This window comes from Oreochromis niloticus, linkage group LG16 (assembly GCF_001858045.2).
Source record: "Oreochromis niloticus isolate F11D_XX linkage group LG16, O_niloticus_UMD_NMBU, whole genome shotgun sequence".
Classification (NCBI taxonomy): domain Eukaryota; kingdom Metazoa; phylum Chordata; class Actinopteri; order Cichliformes; family Cichlidae; genus Oreochromis; species Oreochromis niloticus.
Window position 1 is genome coordinate 34,171,638 of NC_031987.2, and position 16,876 is coordinate 34,188,513.

Here is a 16,876-nt window from a genome sequence, read left to right on the forward strand (position 1 = left end):
ATATTAAAACTACAAGACAAAAATGAAAACATTCCCTGTGTGGAGAATGACTGGGGCAGGCCTGTGCCTAATTTTTCGACTGCTTTCCTCATAACACCCTCAGACTGTGTGAGTGCTCACAGACTGACTCTTGTCTGCTGCAAACACTGCAGCTTTCATGCTGATGCAAATTAAACACTGGCCTTCGTCTGCTGTTGTAACAGACTACAAGGAAGCACTTAATTGCTTAAATGTCCACTCCACCCTTCACTGCTTCCTTAAGTGCCTGTCACACTTGAGTCTAACTGAATGTCCTAATAGAGCGGCTAGTAGAAAGACCACAGATGATACCTCTAACGTGAAAATGAACGTAGACGTCTGTGTGTGTGTGTGTGTGCGTGTGTGTGATGCCATTGTGAGTACCTGGGGACAGTAGACAGGTAGGTTACCAGCCTCCTCAGGTCCTCGGGTTTTATTCGGTCATGGTTGCTCCTGGCGGGAAATGTCAGAATTGGTCCTCCTCGTTTATCTCGTCCACCTGCAAGTAGATGCACAAGAAAAACCTTAAAGCCAAAACACACGTGTTAAGGCAGGTAATCCAGGGCCCAGTGAGTTTATATCCACACGTGAATCAGTCAAAATGGAATGAGGTCCAGCAACACTTCAAGTGTTAGTAAAGTGTTACTACTTTATTAAGTGACCACCGCGTTTCAGCTTGTGAAAAAAATGGACCAATCACACCTTCACAAATAAACCAGCTGACCAATTAACATTTAATGAGGTGGTATTGACTAACTGGTTAAGCCACAGACCAAATAGGTTGTGGACTGAACCACTACAGATTAAAAGGGGAGACAGTCAAAATGTGCTCATCCCACAAGGTAAGACACATTCTGCTGCTCATCAGCTGCAGAGGTGTTGAGGAGCAACGGTGTCCTTAACAGTTTTGGTGTTCAGGTGTCACACAGTTTTCTTCTCGGTGTTTTTAACAACATTTTGTTGGAATGGATCTGCGTTACAGAGTGATGGAGGTTTCAAAATAAAAGCAGGTGAACAGTGAAGCACATGTTCACTTCTGGGCAGATCTTCCAAACTTCCAACGTTAGATCACGCTTGTTAAATTATGTGTAGAAGAGTGTGGCGGCCACACTCGTGTGTCTGTTTGGATGTTTGCTTTGGCAGTGAATGAGCTTTGACCTAAAGGCTTTCCTGCCTCAGGATGTGCGTGAGTCCGATGAGCTTTTCATGTGTGCAGATACGACATGTGAGTAATAATATACTCAACTCACAGAGATGCTACTACAGATATTCTAAATACGACTGTGGACAGTCCACAGGACGTTCTTCTTGCTGGTCCTTTTCCTTATGACTCAGATATATTCAGCACAATATCTTCTTCTGTTCAAAACTTTCTGCATACTGAAAAAAAATCCCATCTTTTTGTGTTCAACATAAAAAGATTATATAAATTTCAAAACATTCTTAATTAGCAAACAATGTTACTAAACATGAAAAATAGCTCCTAATGCTTCAAACACCTCTGTTTGTCCTGCATGACCATGAGAACCTGTCTGTGCATGTGGTGAGGACAGACTCTTTGCTGTAGGAAACTCAGTGAGACTGGAGGGGTGTGGATTTAACGCCAACAACACTGACTGACACTCACCTGATACGAAGGCAACTTTTTCCTTTAAAATAGGAAGAACATCAGAGGCCTTGACGCCTTCAGTCCTGAAGGGCCCTGGAGAGATGGAGGGAGAGAGAACATCAGCATTAATCTCACCATTGGATCACCGTTCCTAGGAGACACACACCAACACTCGTAATCTGTCACAGTTACATCACTATAAGCATTTCACATCTTAATAACTCTTCAGTAGATGTAGAGCAGAAGTAACTTAAGTAAACACACACAACATTGATAACAGCAAGTCAGCAAAATCCATAGAAAGGGGAGAGGGAGGGATATATAAAACCCCTTCACTCTGTTTGAGAGAAAGACCTTTACAATCACTTTACAGTACATCATTCCCTCGCTCTTATTGTGAAAGTTCAGCCCCTGCTTTTCACCTTCTGTCCTTTATATTAATCAGCTGCATCTCCCATAAATACAATGGAACAGTGAGTGTGATGGTGATTTGACGCAGCGTGACACGTCCATGTGTAAACGTAATAGTAACCCACTGAGGACTGGAAGCCAGAGGTCGCCCATAAACAGGAACAGACCAATTAGCTTTAACGATTCATGTCACTAAAGGTTAACTATGTAATTGATCAGTTTTATGCCTATGGTGTGTCAACAGCATTGATTAAACTTCTAAAGTTCTAGTTTCTTACAACAACAGTTCATATTCACATGTGCTTATAAATTTGCATTTGTGGTATATTTTTGTAGTTTTCTTGGCTGCCAATGATTTAAAGTCTGCACGTGACAGATTCATGACATTTGTTTCAGTTCTACGAAGACATAATCTCCTCTGAAAACTTTTATTTCAAACTTATTCCAAATTTTTTTACAGATGCTTTTTAAATTGCAGCAACTTATTAATAATAAATGATAATTATTATTTCATTGTTTGTTAACAGTAAATGAAATTCTATCTTGTCTATTTTGTAAATCTGGGTCATGCTTCAAACATGGCTAATGACTTGTGTTTGTTTCAGCCAATGAGCACGTGGTCTCACAGTCCTTCGTGCATGTGGTTTTTAAACCTGCAGCTGGTAAATGCAGCCATGTTTTTATAGTCTATGATGCAGACAGACTATATGCTTACTTTACCTTTTGCTCGATCAGCACATATTGATCCTGATAAAGACACAAACACGATAAGTGTTGCTGGACTTTCTCCTTCTTTCCAGTTACTAGGAATGTAAGTTGTAAAACAAAGATCCAATTTAAGCAAACGTAACCATGAGTGTGCATTAATCACCAGGTAAGATTTTTCCTGGTTTTTAATTTAACATCTTCAGTCTTTATATTGTTCGCTTGTTTTTATACTTTTAACAGAATCAGTACTAAAATACATCAGCTGACATAACATTTGCACCGTTTGTCTAAAATACATAAATACACTCATATTACTAAGACTGGCAGAAATGCTGCATTAAGAAGATTACACAACAGCCATGACAGAGAAGTGGACGGATTGCTAAATCAGTGAAAGGCATTACTGCTATGTTAGCGAAGCCTGTAGGCAGTTTAGTTTAATAGAGTGTCTGTTTAAAGAGTTTTATTAAGAGAGCTTAGCAGTAACACAAGTAGTGATAGGCTGTGTGTTTATGGCTAATTAGTCGGCTTAAAGCATGCTAGTGCACTGAAAACTACAATTTAAATCTCTCAGATACATAAACATATATGGAGGACCAAACAAGAATACCTGTTAGCATAGCAGGCAGTGTTAGCCACTGATATTATAAATATTCTTATTTCTCACAACATATGGGTGTTTGTAAATGTCACACAGGAAACAGAGATGTGTCAAACAATAAACTTATACAGGTGATCGCATCAAGAAACAACTTGGCAAAGTCCTGTGAAGCTAAATGTCGTCCCAGCTGTGATGAAGTCAGACCAAGACAGATAACTCTGGATTTATGTCTTTATATTCAAAGGATTGGAACAGAAAAATAGGCTGTGCTCCAGGAAATGAGCCAAAGAAGAGAGAGAAGCGAGTGTGCTGCCAAAATCAGCAGCGTTTTCTTCAGAGCATTAAACATACAGCAGAGGAAGCCAGTGTGTGTAAGGACGTAACACTCATTTGTCCTTCTGAGGGGAAACAGCTTTTGTTGTTTCAACACACACAGGAAACTGTCAAATGTGCTGATGCTTTTCACTTGTCTTATGGAAGGAGATTTTTATCATTTGCTTAACAGATGATGGTGAGTGAGGGTTTCTTTGTCCGAGCAATAAAACAACCTTAGACACCTAAGATGGACATCTGTACACAGAGCTGGTACAATATCTGCTAAAACTGAAGTTCACATGTAGTAAGTTTATGGTTACATGACACAAAGTCGGTTAAATATCTGCTGTAGACAAACCAACAAGGAGTCTGTGATTGTTCCCAAAGCACGCTTCTCTGTTATTATATGTCTGGAGTTCATGCTGTGAAATCATGCACAGTCAGAGTTTACTTAACCATCTACTTGATTATTTTTACGTAACACTTTCTCTTTTTGTTTCTTATCTTGCTTTGATAAAAACTTCCAGACAGACAAATGTGACACGAGTGTCGAGTAAAAGCGTCCAGGACTAAGAAACTGAAGTGATTTGTTTGTGTTAAGTGCCAAACTTTCCTATAGAGGCGATGGTTTGGGTCACTAATGTCCCCCTCTCATGACAGCTGTGTGCTGATGCAGTTTCATGTACTACTTGTACTACTTTGTGGTCTTGCATATATCAGCAAAACCACACAAAAACAAGTGAACGTAAAAGTGCGATGTGTCGATTTGGTAAAGATGATCCAGTAGCAGCACACTTTAATGATATGAAACATGATACAGCATCTTTGTGCTTTTATAGCGCTGAACATGTTCCAGTACTTCCGAGAGGTGGAAACCACGGCATATTAACCTTGGAGACGCTGTAACTAAAGGACTGAAAGAAACTACACTGTAACTCAGTGTTATATTGTAACTTCCTAATGATCTTATTTTTTGGATGTATTTGTTTGACATGTTATTTGTGTAAATTATGATGTTTGCATTTTCTTAAAACTTTGTACTGAATTAACTAAATAAATGTTGTAAACTATTTACATATGTGTGATGTTTTTAGGATGTCGGGGGTGATGTAGAATGGTGTGTTTTGGAGACATGATCACAAGATTACCTGACTGGTGGTATGCATGTGTGAGATGTCTAACCAGGAATCCCTCATTCAGAATCAGCATACTTTATTAATCAAACATGATGTGGGTTACAGTCGCTCCAAGACAGTAACAGTAACAGACTGAGTTAATTAAATAATACAATATGTTACAGATTTAACAAATGTAAGAAATAGCAGTAATGTATACAAATCACTCAATAATAAACATCAAGAATATTGACAAAGAATACTACAGAGGTGAGAATATATATGACTGACATTGACTCTAACCTGTGAACTTTGTCACTTGCTGTCTTACTGTAGAGCGTGTGCAGAAAGGTGTAACTATTGCAGTGTTTACAGTGTGTTAGATGGAGGAGTTTACAGGGAGATGACCACGGTCCTGTGTCATTCAGTGGTGCATTATGGGTAATCTCAGTCTGTCACTGAGCATGCTCCTGTGGCTCTTCTGTAACTGCTGACACACACACACACATACACACACACACGCTTCGTTTTCGCTAGTTACAAGTACACACTAATACTATCTAACACTAGTGAACCCAGCCTTAACTGTCATCACTGCGCTCGTGTTAGCAGAAGCTTGCTCCTTGAGTTGGATCATCATGTGTTATTTTGAACTACTTTGGATAAGCGTAGTTAACAAAGAACACATTCTATGAATAAACTGCTGCATTGCAAAGCAATACCTAATTTATTTAATTGCCTAAACTACTGATAAATGGGCAATGAAGGCTAAAAAAACAATGCAACAGTTGTGAACATGAATGTTCCATTCAGATGTCTATAAAAGCGAGCGTGTGCAGCGAGTCAGCCTATCCAGCAGGCTCACAGAGACAGACTGTGATTAGACTGCACCTGACTAAAGATAAGGCTGCACGGAAAATGGTCAATATATTAAACAAAAGATATTATCCTCTGTGGCAAATACTTTTTAAAAATTAGCAATGATGTATGTAAAAAAAGATGGGAAAAGAGAGACAGCTGTCAGGTACTGTGGTACAGACATCATGGAGGTACACTGGATGTGTTTCTTCTACTATTAGCTGAATATGGACTTTATTTTGTGTATAAAATCAGTACATACACAGCAGTTATCTTCTGCCTTTCTTTGGCCACATTCACCCATTTGTTTTTTATCCTGTGCCGTAAAACACTTTTGGGCAATGAGTTGGAGATTCATGCTAAATTCAAGGTAACAGATAATGAGCACAGCTACCACAGTGTCCTGCAGCAACACGACACGCTCTGGTTTGAACTTACTGGGACCATCAGAGCATGAAATTCAAACCAAAACCTCTGCCCAGGCTCTTAGGACTGGGTTTAGTTTTAACCCCGGGCTAAATATACACGTCTTCAGCAACTCGTAGTTGTTAAATGTTTAATTAAGTCTCATATATTTTGGCAAACTTACAGTTTTTCTTTTGGATGCTTTTCTATGCAGCTGATCCAAACGGACAAAAATGATGACCAAAGATTGTAACTTTGTGTCAGTCTGAGTAGGTACAGAACAAGAATTATAAAAATGTACCAAAAGCGTCGGGCATGGTTGGTTTGATGGTGGCTCGTCTTCATGCTTTCAGTCTGTCACACACCTTTGATCTAACATGTGTTTTCCTCATCTCATGTCATTCTATGGTAGTGACACAGCTGTGGTTACAGAAGCATGTGGCTGTTTAATATGCATTTATGTGTGCATGTGTGTGTGCATGTGTGTGTCCTTACAGTTACGCTGAAATTATGCAGAAACCACCTGGAACATTTGCTAGCCATTACTGATGGAAGAAGATGTGTACGTGTGTTTTTTTGTGTTTAAGTTAAGTGAACTGAAATTTCAATGTGAAGGGCAGGCACAGGCACAACAAAGTCTGCATTTAAAAAAGGACTGTGTTGAATTAATATACGATCCTTGGCACAAACTCAAATGTTGCTGAAGGGTACTCAGCTTCAGATTAAATAGAACGAGATACAAAACATTAAAACATGTTAAGACAACCTTAATGAACACAGTGTCATTTGGACCCGGAAGCAGGGTTCGTCATCACTTAACAACCGGAATAGAGGAAACTGACCAACGCCCCCCATGCAAACACACACTTTTTTCAAAGTATTCTGTTCCTGCTACCAAAATTAATGGATTAAACTTGGAAGGCTATGTTGGTGATAATTGCTCATCTGGCAAGATGCTACTTTGCGACTCCACCTTTCATTAAAAAGGCACCCATATCAGGGCTGGGCGATATGGCCTGAAATCCATAGTATAATTTGAAGGATGTGTGGTAACGATATATATTGCCATGTATTCTTTTCTTCTGTATACCATATTTTCCGCACTATAAGGCGCACTTAAAATCCTTTAATTTTCTCAAAAATCAACAGTGCGCCTTATGTCTGAATTCTGGTTGTGTTTACTGACCTCGAACTGATTTTATGTGATACTCGGTGCTCAAAAATCTGTCAAAAATGTTTTGGTATGACTGTGGTATGCTACGAAGCCGCACCGCTTGATGGATTGTTGGAGCTTTACCGCTACCGTAGTCAGGAGCCTCGCAGACAGTGTTCCTAACTTGTCGCTAAATTTAGCGAGTTTTCAGACCCCTCAGCGACTTTTTTTCTAAAAAGCGACTAGCGACAAATTTGGCGACTTTTTCTGGTGTTATTGGAGACTTATTTATGACGCCTTTTTGACGTGAAAGTGTGTGTTGCTCTTACTCTCAACAAGCAGCAGTGCTGCTGTGGGCACCTTGCCCGTGCCAAAGCGCTCACGGGTGGAGGACAGTCCTCCCCCAGCTGCTATCAGGGCAGGAGATGTTCACACCCATGCGTCCAAACTGCAAATGAATCATGCATGACCGAAGCCGCTGCTCCCGCACTGACTGTAACGCAGTCAGTTCTTCTTTTACTCCGACAGCCAAACCCATCTGTTGTCTGTGATTGACATGACATTGACCAATCAGATGAAAGGAAGAAAAATCGGGTCAAAATTCGTACTTGTAACTTGAAACTTGAGTGTGGAGTTTCACACGTATTTTTTGGGCACACACAAATCTTTTTTACACACACAAATCCTGATTTACAAGTACAAAATATTTATGACCACAATTTGAGCCCATAAGCGCAGCTTTTGGCTTTCCTCATATTCCAAAACATGTGTTGTCTTGTCAGTATTACTTTCGCCCGGCATAATTTGCAGATGATATTTTTCTACCTAACATCCGACTGCTTAAACCCAAACCAGGTGCATGTGACTGACGTTGCACCGGTCTTCTTTATGAGCACCTCCTCCTCCCCACGTGTTAGCTCCATGCTTACAGCTGCTGTGACGCTTTCGATCAAAACAGGCTCAACTTGATGACACCATCAACATGCGCTATCGCTACCGTTTACCGTTTATACCGCCCACCCCTAACCAGTTTATTCAAATATATGATTAAAGGAATCCTGACCAAGACATTATGATGAGTTGGTGAGGTAACCTGCGTATCCCATGCTTTGGTTAAGTACTATTGATTATTTTAGTGACTGAGTATTCTACCAATTATTCCACCAACCAGATAAGAAACATGTTTGGCTCATCAATGAGCAATAACAAATATTCAAAACTAAACCCACTGATTGTTTTTATGTGCCATATCAAAATGTATCTTTTTAAGAAAATGCAAAACTATATAAATACTTTCAAGTGTCAGAGTCAAATAAAGATTTATACAATCTAAACTATGGCTTTGCTCTGTCTTCTTTGAGACTAAGAACACTAAAAAACTTGTCAGCACACATGAAACCGAAACTACACACATATGGAAAAAAAAAAAATACACAGGTTCCATCATGAAACATGCTTCACTACAGTGTGCAACGTCACACAGCCAGGAAGTGACATCACTGGTCTATTCTACACACACACACACACACACACACACACACACACACACACACACGAGGCATAGCTGGACTCTTCCAGATGTTTAGATGTTAAAGGTCAACATGCAGCACAGTTGAAAATCTTCATACTGTTTCCTTCACCATGCACACATGACATGGACTAAACCAAATGGCAGGCAGCTTCACAGTAAGCACTGATTACTGAAATGTAGCAGTGAGATCAGCAGTCAGACACTTACAGCTTTAAGTTCAGTCTGTTCACGTAGTGACCGTCCAGACAGTCACATACAAGCTTCCCAGCAGACAGTGAAGGTGACACCAAGGATGCTTTCAGGGACCACAGTATGATGACCGTTCGTTTCAGTTATTACACCAAACAGGCTCATTGCCCAGATGTGCACAGGAGCCTGATGTGTATCAGCACCAGAGCCTGTATGCGTGCTCTAATAGTTTTAAATAACAATCAGCCAGTTCAACAGCTTTATGCAAAAACCAAACTGTCATGTGCACGACTGTGAAAGGCCGTAGTATAACATGCATTCAGATACACGCTGAGTTTGTGTGTCTTCACAACAGGTGATGCTATCAGCACTCTGGCAACAGCTGCCTCAGCCTCACATGTTGCCGCAGCGACACATGTTGGGGTCTATCGTGTTTAATGTTGCTTCGCTTACATATGAAACTTATTCAACGTGAAACTGAATCTCTAAAGTTCAGCTGAGCAGTAATTATCCCTTCTCCAAATCAATCAACTGGCGTTCTAACCATCAGATGAAAGTCCCATTTTCATCCTGTCACGCTGGCATGTGTTCGCTGGCAGGATTGGGTTACATCAGCTGTTTGCATCCATTTGTCCATTTGTGTTAAAGTCCTTAACAAGCTCTTGGCATAAAGTTTCCAAGCGACAGGGATAGGGCTGTTCGATATAACGATATATATCGGATGACGATATAAAAACGTCTATCGTTTCATTTTACGCTATCGTTTGTTTCGTGGTGTCACAAAATAAACTGTTTACGGCAATATTTTTTCATCGTTTTGATGGTCACTGTAGTGGCTATATTAATTTCTTAATTTCTCTCTTTCTCTTATATTTAATATAACCACACTACAGACGGACAAGCGCTTGTTTTTATGCGTTGCCGTTAGCAACAACGACGGTAACACCATCGCGTGTCCGCTTGTTTATGTTCCATATAAACCCTTCACAATAAAGCTCAAGATCCTGTTGAGACTTTTCAAGATAAACTGAATGACGTGAAAGATGCAGAGTGTTCACAGATGAGAAGCAGAAAAGAGCCGCCAGGTGCTAAAAAATAAACCTTAGACTCAAACGTTAGAACAGGCTTTTCCCCGCAGCACGCTGTGTAATAAATACTCACAAAGAAAATGGCGGCCGTTACAACCTATGTCTAAAAATGTATCGTTTCATGCATCTGTTAAAATACTGGAAACACTTCCCGCAAGTCGAGCTGCCCGAGATTCACATAATTTACAGAAAATGTTACATTTTTGTGATTTATATCGTTATCGGACGATAGAATTCTTATATCGGGATATGAGATTTTGGTCATATCGCACAGCCCTAGACAGGGATGTCTTAGGAAGCAAAGCTTTCAGTGATGTGTCACATAGGTGCTCTGGAAGAAATAAGGCTGCACAAGGCTGTGAGCCGAATCAGGTCAACAACGCATTCACAAAGATTCTGCCACAAAGATGTTAGTTCACAGTTTGAGGTTAGAACATTTGTCCCAACACGAGTGGAAACTCTGGAGACACAATAAACATTCAAATAAGGCTCAGACTCTTTGCTTGTATTCTCTCCACATTTAGCACTGATTTTACAGTTCATGTTGTCAAAGCTCGTTATTATTTCTGTGTGTTTCTGCTGTGGAATTACACTGAAGGTAAAATGTTTCTGTTCCAAAATACTGATCACACAAACATCAGCTGACAAGTCTCAAATTATGTTCTTCAGCAGGTTTATACAACAGTTAAATATGTACATAATCAACATAACAAGGAGAGTAATATTGGCCTTATATTGTACTGTGAGGACTGACCCTCATGTTTGTGTACCATATAACCACTAGGTAACTTTTATACTACCTTCAACAAAAAGTTAAAAGTAAATAAAAAAAAAAAACATTATTTAATTTGAACTACATTCAAATATCTATCAGGGGCCCCTTTCCAGCTGACCTAACCACCTGAACACAAGTTAAAATACATTCATTATTACTAATGACGTCAGATTATATTTCAAGATTTGTGCAACTGTGTTACCAAAGATCACATTTTTGATACTTTTCAAACACTTTATGTAGAGAATGCAGTAGAACTGTTTGAGTCCCACTAATCTTGTGGTAGCATTGCACATTGTTAGCAGAAAGTGGTAAGAATAACGCTAATACAAAACTAAAAACAACATATCAAGTCAGTGTGAATCAGAATAAACTCAGAGCACATAGTACTGATGGGTGAAACTGAGTTTACAAGACTGAATTTTTGGCATTTGGCTCTACTGATCTTAATACTCGATATATAAATGGTTTAGCAGATACAGTAGACAAAACCCGTCGTATCATATCAGTATCATGGTTGTGTCCAGTTTTTCTAATGCGTGCTGATATCTCCATCACACAGACACCTATTTCACATTTCAACAACATCTTATGTACGCATTTCTCATCAGGCGACTGGACATCAAATAAATATGATGCACTTCTGCAGAAGCTAACAGCACTGACCTGTCAATTTACAAAGTTGTTAGACTCTAAGAAGGCGTCCTTCCACCTGTTTTTCACTCTGTTGATAAACTGTGCAGCCTGCACCCTGTGTCTGGGGCTCAGAGTAGAACCCCAAACACAACCCCACATTGAAAGGAGCCAGTTGAGGTGGTTACGGCATCTGACAAGGATGCCTCCCTCTGGGAGGAGGTCCCGGGCAGACCCAGGACACGTGGAGAGATTATATCCCTCGGCTAGCCTGGGAAGGCTGAAGGAGGTGGCCCGGGGAGAGGGAGGTCTGGGCTTCCCTGATCAGGCTGCTGCCCCCACAAACTGGCTCCAGATAATTATTTAATAAAGCGATTAGCTTTTTAGTTGAGAATATGTTTTTCTAAAGAAACCATTCTCAGTAGAAAGAGATGATGGTAGATTACTTCATATAACATCAAAACCAAGCTGTAGTCTCCGGGGTGGAACAATAAAACCAAAACATTAGCACCAAAAACTGCAGTTCCTCCAGTAGCCACTTGAGGCTGGCTTTAAAACCAAGTGAGTCCCCAGAAAATTCAATTCAATTCAATTCAATTCAATTCAATTCAATTTTATTTATGCAGCGCCAAATCACGACTACAGTCGCCTCAAGGCGCTTTATATTGTAAGGTAGACCCTACAATAATACATACAGAGAAAAACCCAACAATCATATGACCCCCTATGAGCAAGCACTTTGGCGACAGTGGGAAGGAAAAACTCCCTTTTAACAGGAAGAAACCTCCGGCAGAGGCAGGCTCAGGGAGGGGCGGGGCCATCTGCTGCGACCATGAAACTGAAAAATAGCATGTTTGAGCCTGATGCTAAAACAGTTCAAGTCTCTGTAGCTACATATATAGAAAGTTTCAAAACCTACATTTGCATGAAAATCCTCTGCAGGTTGCTGATGAACAGGTGAGTTTGCTGCACTGTGATGGATTTTCAGTAAAGAGCAGAGTGTGACTGCTGCACAGTGACTGTGGTGCTTATGGTCACAATTAGGTTACATCAAGTGTAGCAGAGATTCATATGAAGTTAAGCTGATGATGCTCAGATCCACTGACTGAATTCCACTTTCATACCAACTTTATTTCCCACACTGAGCCACTACAGCTGATTGTAGGGTTCCACACCTGCTGGATCCACTTTAACCTCGTCGCTTCTCTTTTTCCTGTTAGAGCTTTAGTCACCCTCTACAGTGTAGCAGCAGAAAATAGAGATCATTTTGATTTTCATTCTTTTTTTCTGCTCATCTTCTACTTAATAGATTCAAGCTGAGTACCTTTATTGGAATTAAAATTAGGAATCAAATAAAGTTTGTATTCCCATCTACTCATATTATATTATTATTATTACATTGATAAAGCACAAGGTTCAGGTAGCTTTGCATAAAAATAGGTGTTAGAAATGTTCTTCAAAGAGCTACTTTTACTTTCTTACTCTGAGTCAGTACGTTTTCACTTTTACTCAAGTAAAGTAGTTGAATCAGTACTTCAACTTGAGTATTTTTTTAACACTAGTATCTGTTCTTCAGCACAAGTACACAATGTCTGTAGCTGTGCTGAAGAGGACCTCTCCTTGCCCTTTTAGTTCATTCTATAATTTAGCACCACTTCCCAATATCATCATGTTTGGCTTCAAAATCCCAAACACCATGGTGTCATATTCATTATATTCATTTTCTAGTTAAAACTAATAATGTTTGAGGAATGACAGCATTTATAGTAATTTGTGCTAGCAAGTTTTCCCACTATTGCACATTCCTCGAATCACTTGGTTCCTCATAAACTCAAGTGGAAACAGTTTGCTACTCTGAGTTTGTATTAATTATCCTTTTTATTATTGACTAATGTCCTTCTTGTTTGACTATAAATTGTCTTTTCTGAGAAAAGTGACACTTTGGCACAATTTGAAAACGTATTAACTCGTGAAGAAGAAATATTTTGACTTAAATGTTAGGTCATGTATGCATGTTTTATTCACTTTCATGGGCAATACTAATTGAAATCAGAGCTATCTGATTTACATACAACAGCATTCAATAGTTGTGTAATTTCACTATAATGTCACGTGCCCTGCTTCTCCATAACTAACAGCATTACACTGAACATAAATCATTTATTGTTGTCTCATTATTTCAACAGACTACCTGCGTATAACCGAGGTGAGTATGTTTCCAGCGTGAGCCTCTCACATACGCACACATGTGTGTTTGAACACAAGCACATATTAATGGCCTCGCCTCCAGTGTTCCCTGCAGAGGAAAACCACATCCATCAGTCCTCCAACACAAACCACACACTGCTCTCTCATAACTACGCTCAAAGCAGGATGAGAGCTAGTACAAGCTAAGTGCTTTCCAGTCACCACACTCAGGTCACACTAACACAGAAGCAGGAGATGATGTATTCTCCACAGGGATGCTGCTGCTCATTAAGGGACAGCTGCTGGAAAAAAGCAAGAAACTTTGTGATTAATAGAGTTTCTTTTATTTCTTTGTTTTTACCTGAGTAACCTTTGTTTCCACTTGGGCCACACGTTGTAAGTAAAAGTAATATGTATGATCACATTTCTGGCAGTGTTTGTCTTGCAAAGTATCTGCAGCTGAGCAGCTTCCAACTATCTTGGCTGAATAGACTTTAGAAAGTTCACTTGGAGGCTTAAAATCTGTCCAAGCAGGAAAGACATCTTCAACAACATGCTACCTCAGTGGCTTCTGATGGTTTTACACACAGTGTGATGACGACACTGAAGTTCATTGTTTCCAGTGGCTTCTGCCAGGCCGTGGCAGTTTATCAGTGTTTCACACAAAGAACACACTAGAATAAATACCCGTGTGGACAGTACGAATAAGGCATCCAACCAGGCACAGAGGACAGAAATGAGGACGAGATGATGCTGTGTGTAAGAATCCTCTGGATTCTATGACACAAATTGGTGTTTTTCTTGATGTAACTGGAATTAAGCAGGTAGTTTTGTCAGGTAGCACTATACTTCTGTAAATGTAACTCGCAATGCTCACAATGCTCTCATATTAGCTGCCAACCTACTTATTTAATCCTGCTTGGATACATCCACTGTGTAAACTTTCCGTTTTGCTATGTGTTAATAGACCTCTCTGCACTGAAGCATACCTGTTATTAATCTCTGTCTCTCTTCCACAGCATGTCTTTATCCTGTCTTCCTTCTCTCACCCCAACCAATCACAGCAGATGGCCCCGCCCCTCCCTGAGCCTGGTTCTGCCGGAGGTTTCTTCCTGTTAAAAGGGAGTTTATCCTTCCCACTGTCGCCAAAGTGCTTGCTCATAGGGGGTCATATGATTGTTGGGTTTTTCTCTGTATCTGTTATTGTACGGTCTACTTTACAATATAAAGCACCTTGAGGCGACTGTAGTTGTGATTTGGCGCTTTATAAATAAAACTGAATTAAACTGTTATAATTCAATAAATCTGTGTTTGTCTGTTTATTGCATCTTTCAAGAAGCATTTATCTGATTTATTTCAAAGTTGGTGGAAATATTGCTTTAAACACAAATATGTACACTGCCAAGTTTGAGTTTGTGTAAGTGAAAAGCTAAATGTCTTCTGTTTTTTATGTTGTCCCTGCAGTGACTACTTCCTGTTCACCTCTGCTGTGTGTGTGTGTGTGTGTGTGTGTGTGTGTGCGTGTGCGTGTGTGTGTGCGTGTGCGTGTGTGTGAGAGAGAGACAGGTGCAAACAGAGACTTTACAGAAGAAACAGGTCATAATTGTTATTGTTACATATCAATATAAGATATGTTGACCCACCTCGACAGACAGTCATGTCTGCCGGTGTGTGTCTCTCAGTCTGACAGTCCACCGTGATAACAAAAACCTTTTCCTCCTCCTAAAGTCTCAAGGCTGTCAGCAACACGCGTGCATCCTTGGTGAGAGGCCATAAAAACAAAATACTCACATCTACAAAGGAAACTACGTAAGAGCTTGAATATTTTTGTCCTTGCATGTATTTACACTCAAACAGTAGTTTTATGTGTGTCACGCTTGTGTGTGTGTCCTTCCTTCATGAAGGTTTCTTTGGCTGTTGAATTATTTGCATTTTTACTTTTATTTTTGCTTGATCACATCACCGAGACTCTGTGAGGCAGCACCACACGGTCGTACTCGGGGCGCACACAGTGGTCTGTTACTGCAGTATTAGCTTGATAATAAACTGACTGCATATTTGTATTTTTCTCTCATCCATCGACACCATCTGACTCATTTGAGATGAACCAATCACATCAAAGCTTCTGTTTGAGGGTGATGACATCATCTGTGGTGCATGCCAAACGCATGCAGCGATGCCATCTGGAGGGTGCTGACTCAGCACAGCACTCACACACACGTCTGATCACTCCAGCTCACACGCTTGTGCACTAGCACGGTAGTCAACGACACTAAAAAACGATTTGTCTGATTTGGTTCTGGTAGGATCCACTGAGGTTTGGAAACATGTCCCTGAGTTTTCTGCCTGCAGAGGACACTTCATCAGTACTAACAGCATTTTATAATCGCATAATTTAAGCGGGTGTATCTTCCAAAGAACAGCATCACATTTACAAACTTTACAAGGACCTCAGATCAGAGCCAGAGGTGTTTTTGTTTTTCCCCACATTACTCAGCATACACACACACACATATATGAAATATGTTCTGGGACCTTCAGGATTCCAAGCACAAGCATGAGAAGCATGAGGCCTGCGGTCTGTATGCAGCAGGATCGTGTCTTACTCAGCTAACTGCAGAATCAACCCTGGGTCTTCTGTACTACACAGGTTGATCACTTCTCACTGGCCTATATCACCACAGGCTGCAAACCTGACAGAGCATGTTGTGTTCAACGGTTATGAATCATCGCCTACTGACCAATCATTCTGCAGGAAAGTGTTACCATATCTGGAAGATCCCTCGGACACATGTACACAGACAGTAACGTTTTCAATAGCATGTAATGTCTTTGTGTTTCCTTTATGTTCATCAGTAAGAAATAGAAATTCTTCAATTCAAATTTATCTCCTGATTTTTTCATTTTGGCTCCATGTCCTCTTCTATAAGCTTTACATATGATGCTCAAATACAACAGCTATTTGTACTTTATATCCAGTTGGCACACAGGCGGCATCTGGGTTTATATTTATTCTTTCAGGAGGACACCAGTGCTCCACTTTAAAGAATAAAAACACAAACTGAAACATAAGAAATACTCGATTACAATTCATCTCATACTCGGGTATCTGATAGAGCTGCATACATCTGTTCACTTACACAGCAGAGTTATAGCTTTTCAGACACTAACTTATATTTCAAACAAAAATGGATTAGATACACATTTACAACAGTATCAGACTGCTGCCTGCTTCCACCAGCTGACACACAACTTCACACAGCACTGCTGCAAACAGGCA

At 40.1% G+C, this 16,876-nt stretch overlaps 1 protein-coding gene across 5 annotated transcripts in view; it reads right to left on the reverse strand.

Annotated features, from left to right (window-relative positions):
* kalrna (kalirin RhoGEF kinase a) overlaps positions 1 to 16,876 on the reverse strand; it is a 182,539-nt gene that overhangs the window by 99,969 nt on the left and 65,694 nt on the right. For all 5 annotated transcript variants that reach the window (XM_019353081.2, XM_019353079.2, XM_019353082.2 and 2 more), the window contains exons 2-3: positions 1,646 to 1,720; positions 403 to 517 (exon numbers count right to left, since the gene is read on the reverse strand). In XM_019353081.2, the coding sequence (XP_019208626.1) occupies positions 403 to 517; positions 1,646 to 1,720 (190 nt within the window). The remainder of the gene's footprint in view (positions 1 to 402; positions 518 to 1,645; positions 1,721 to 16,876) is intronic.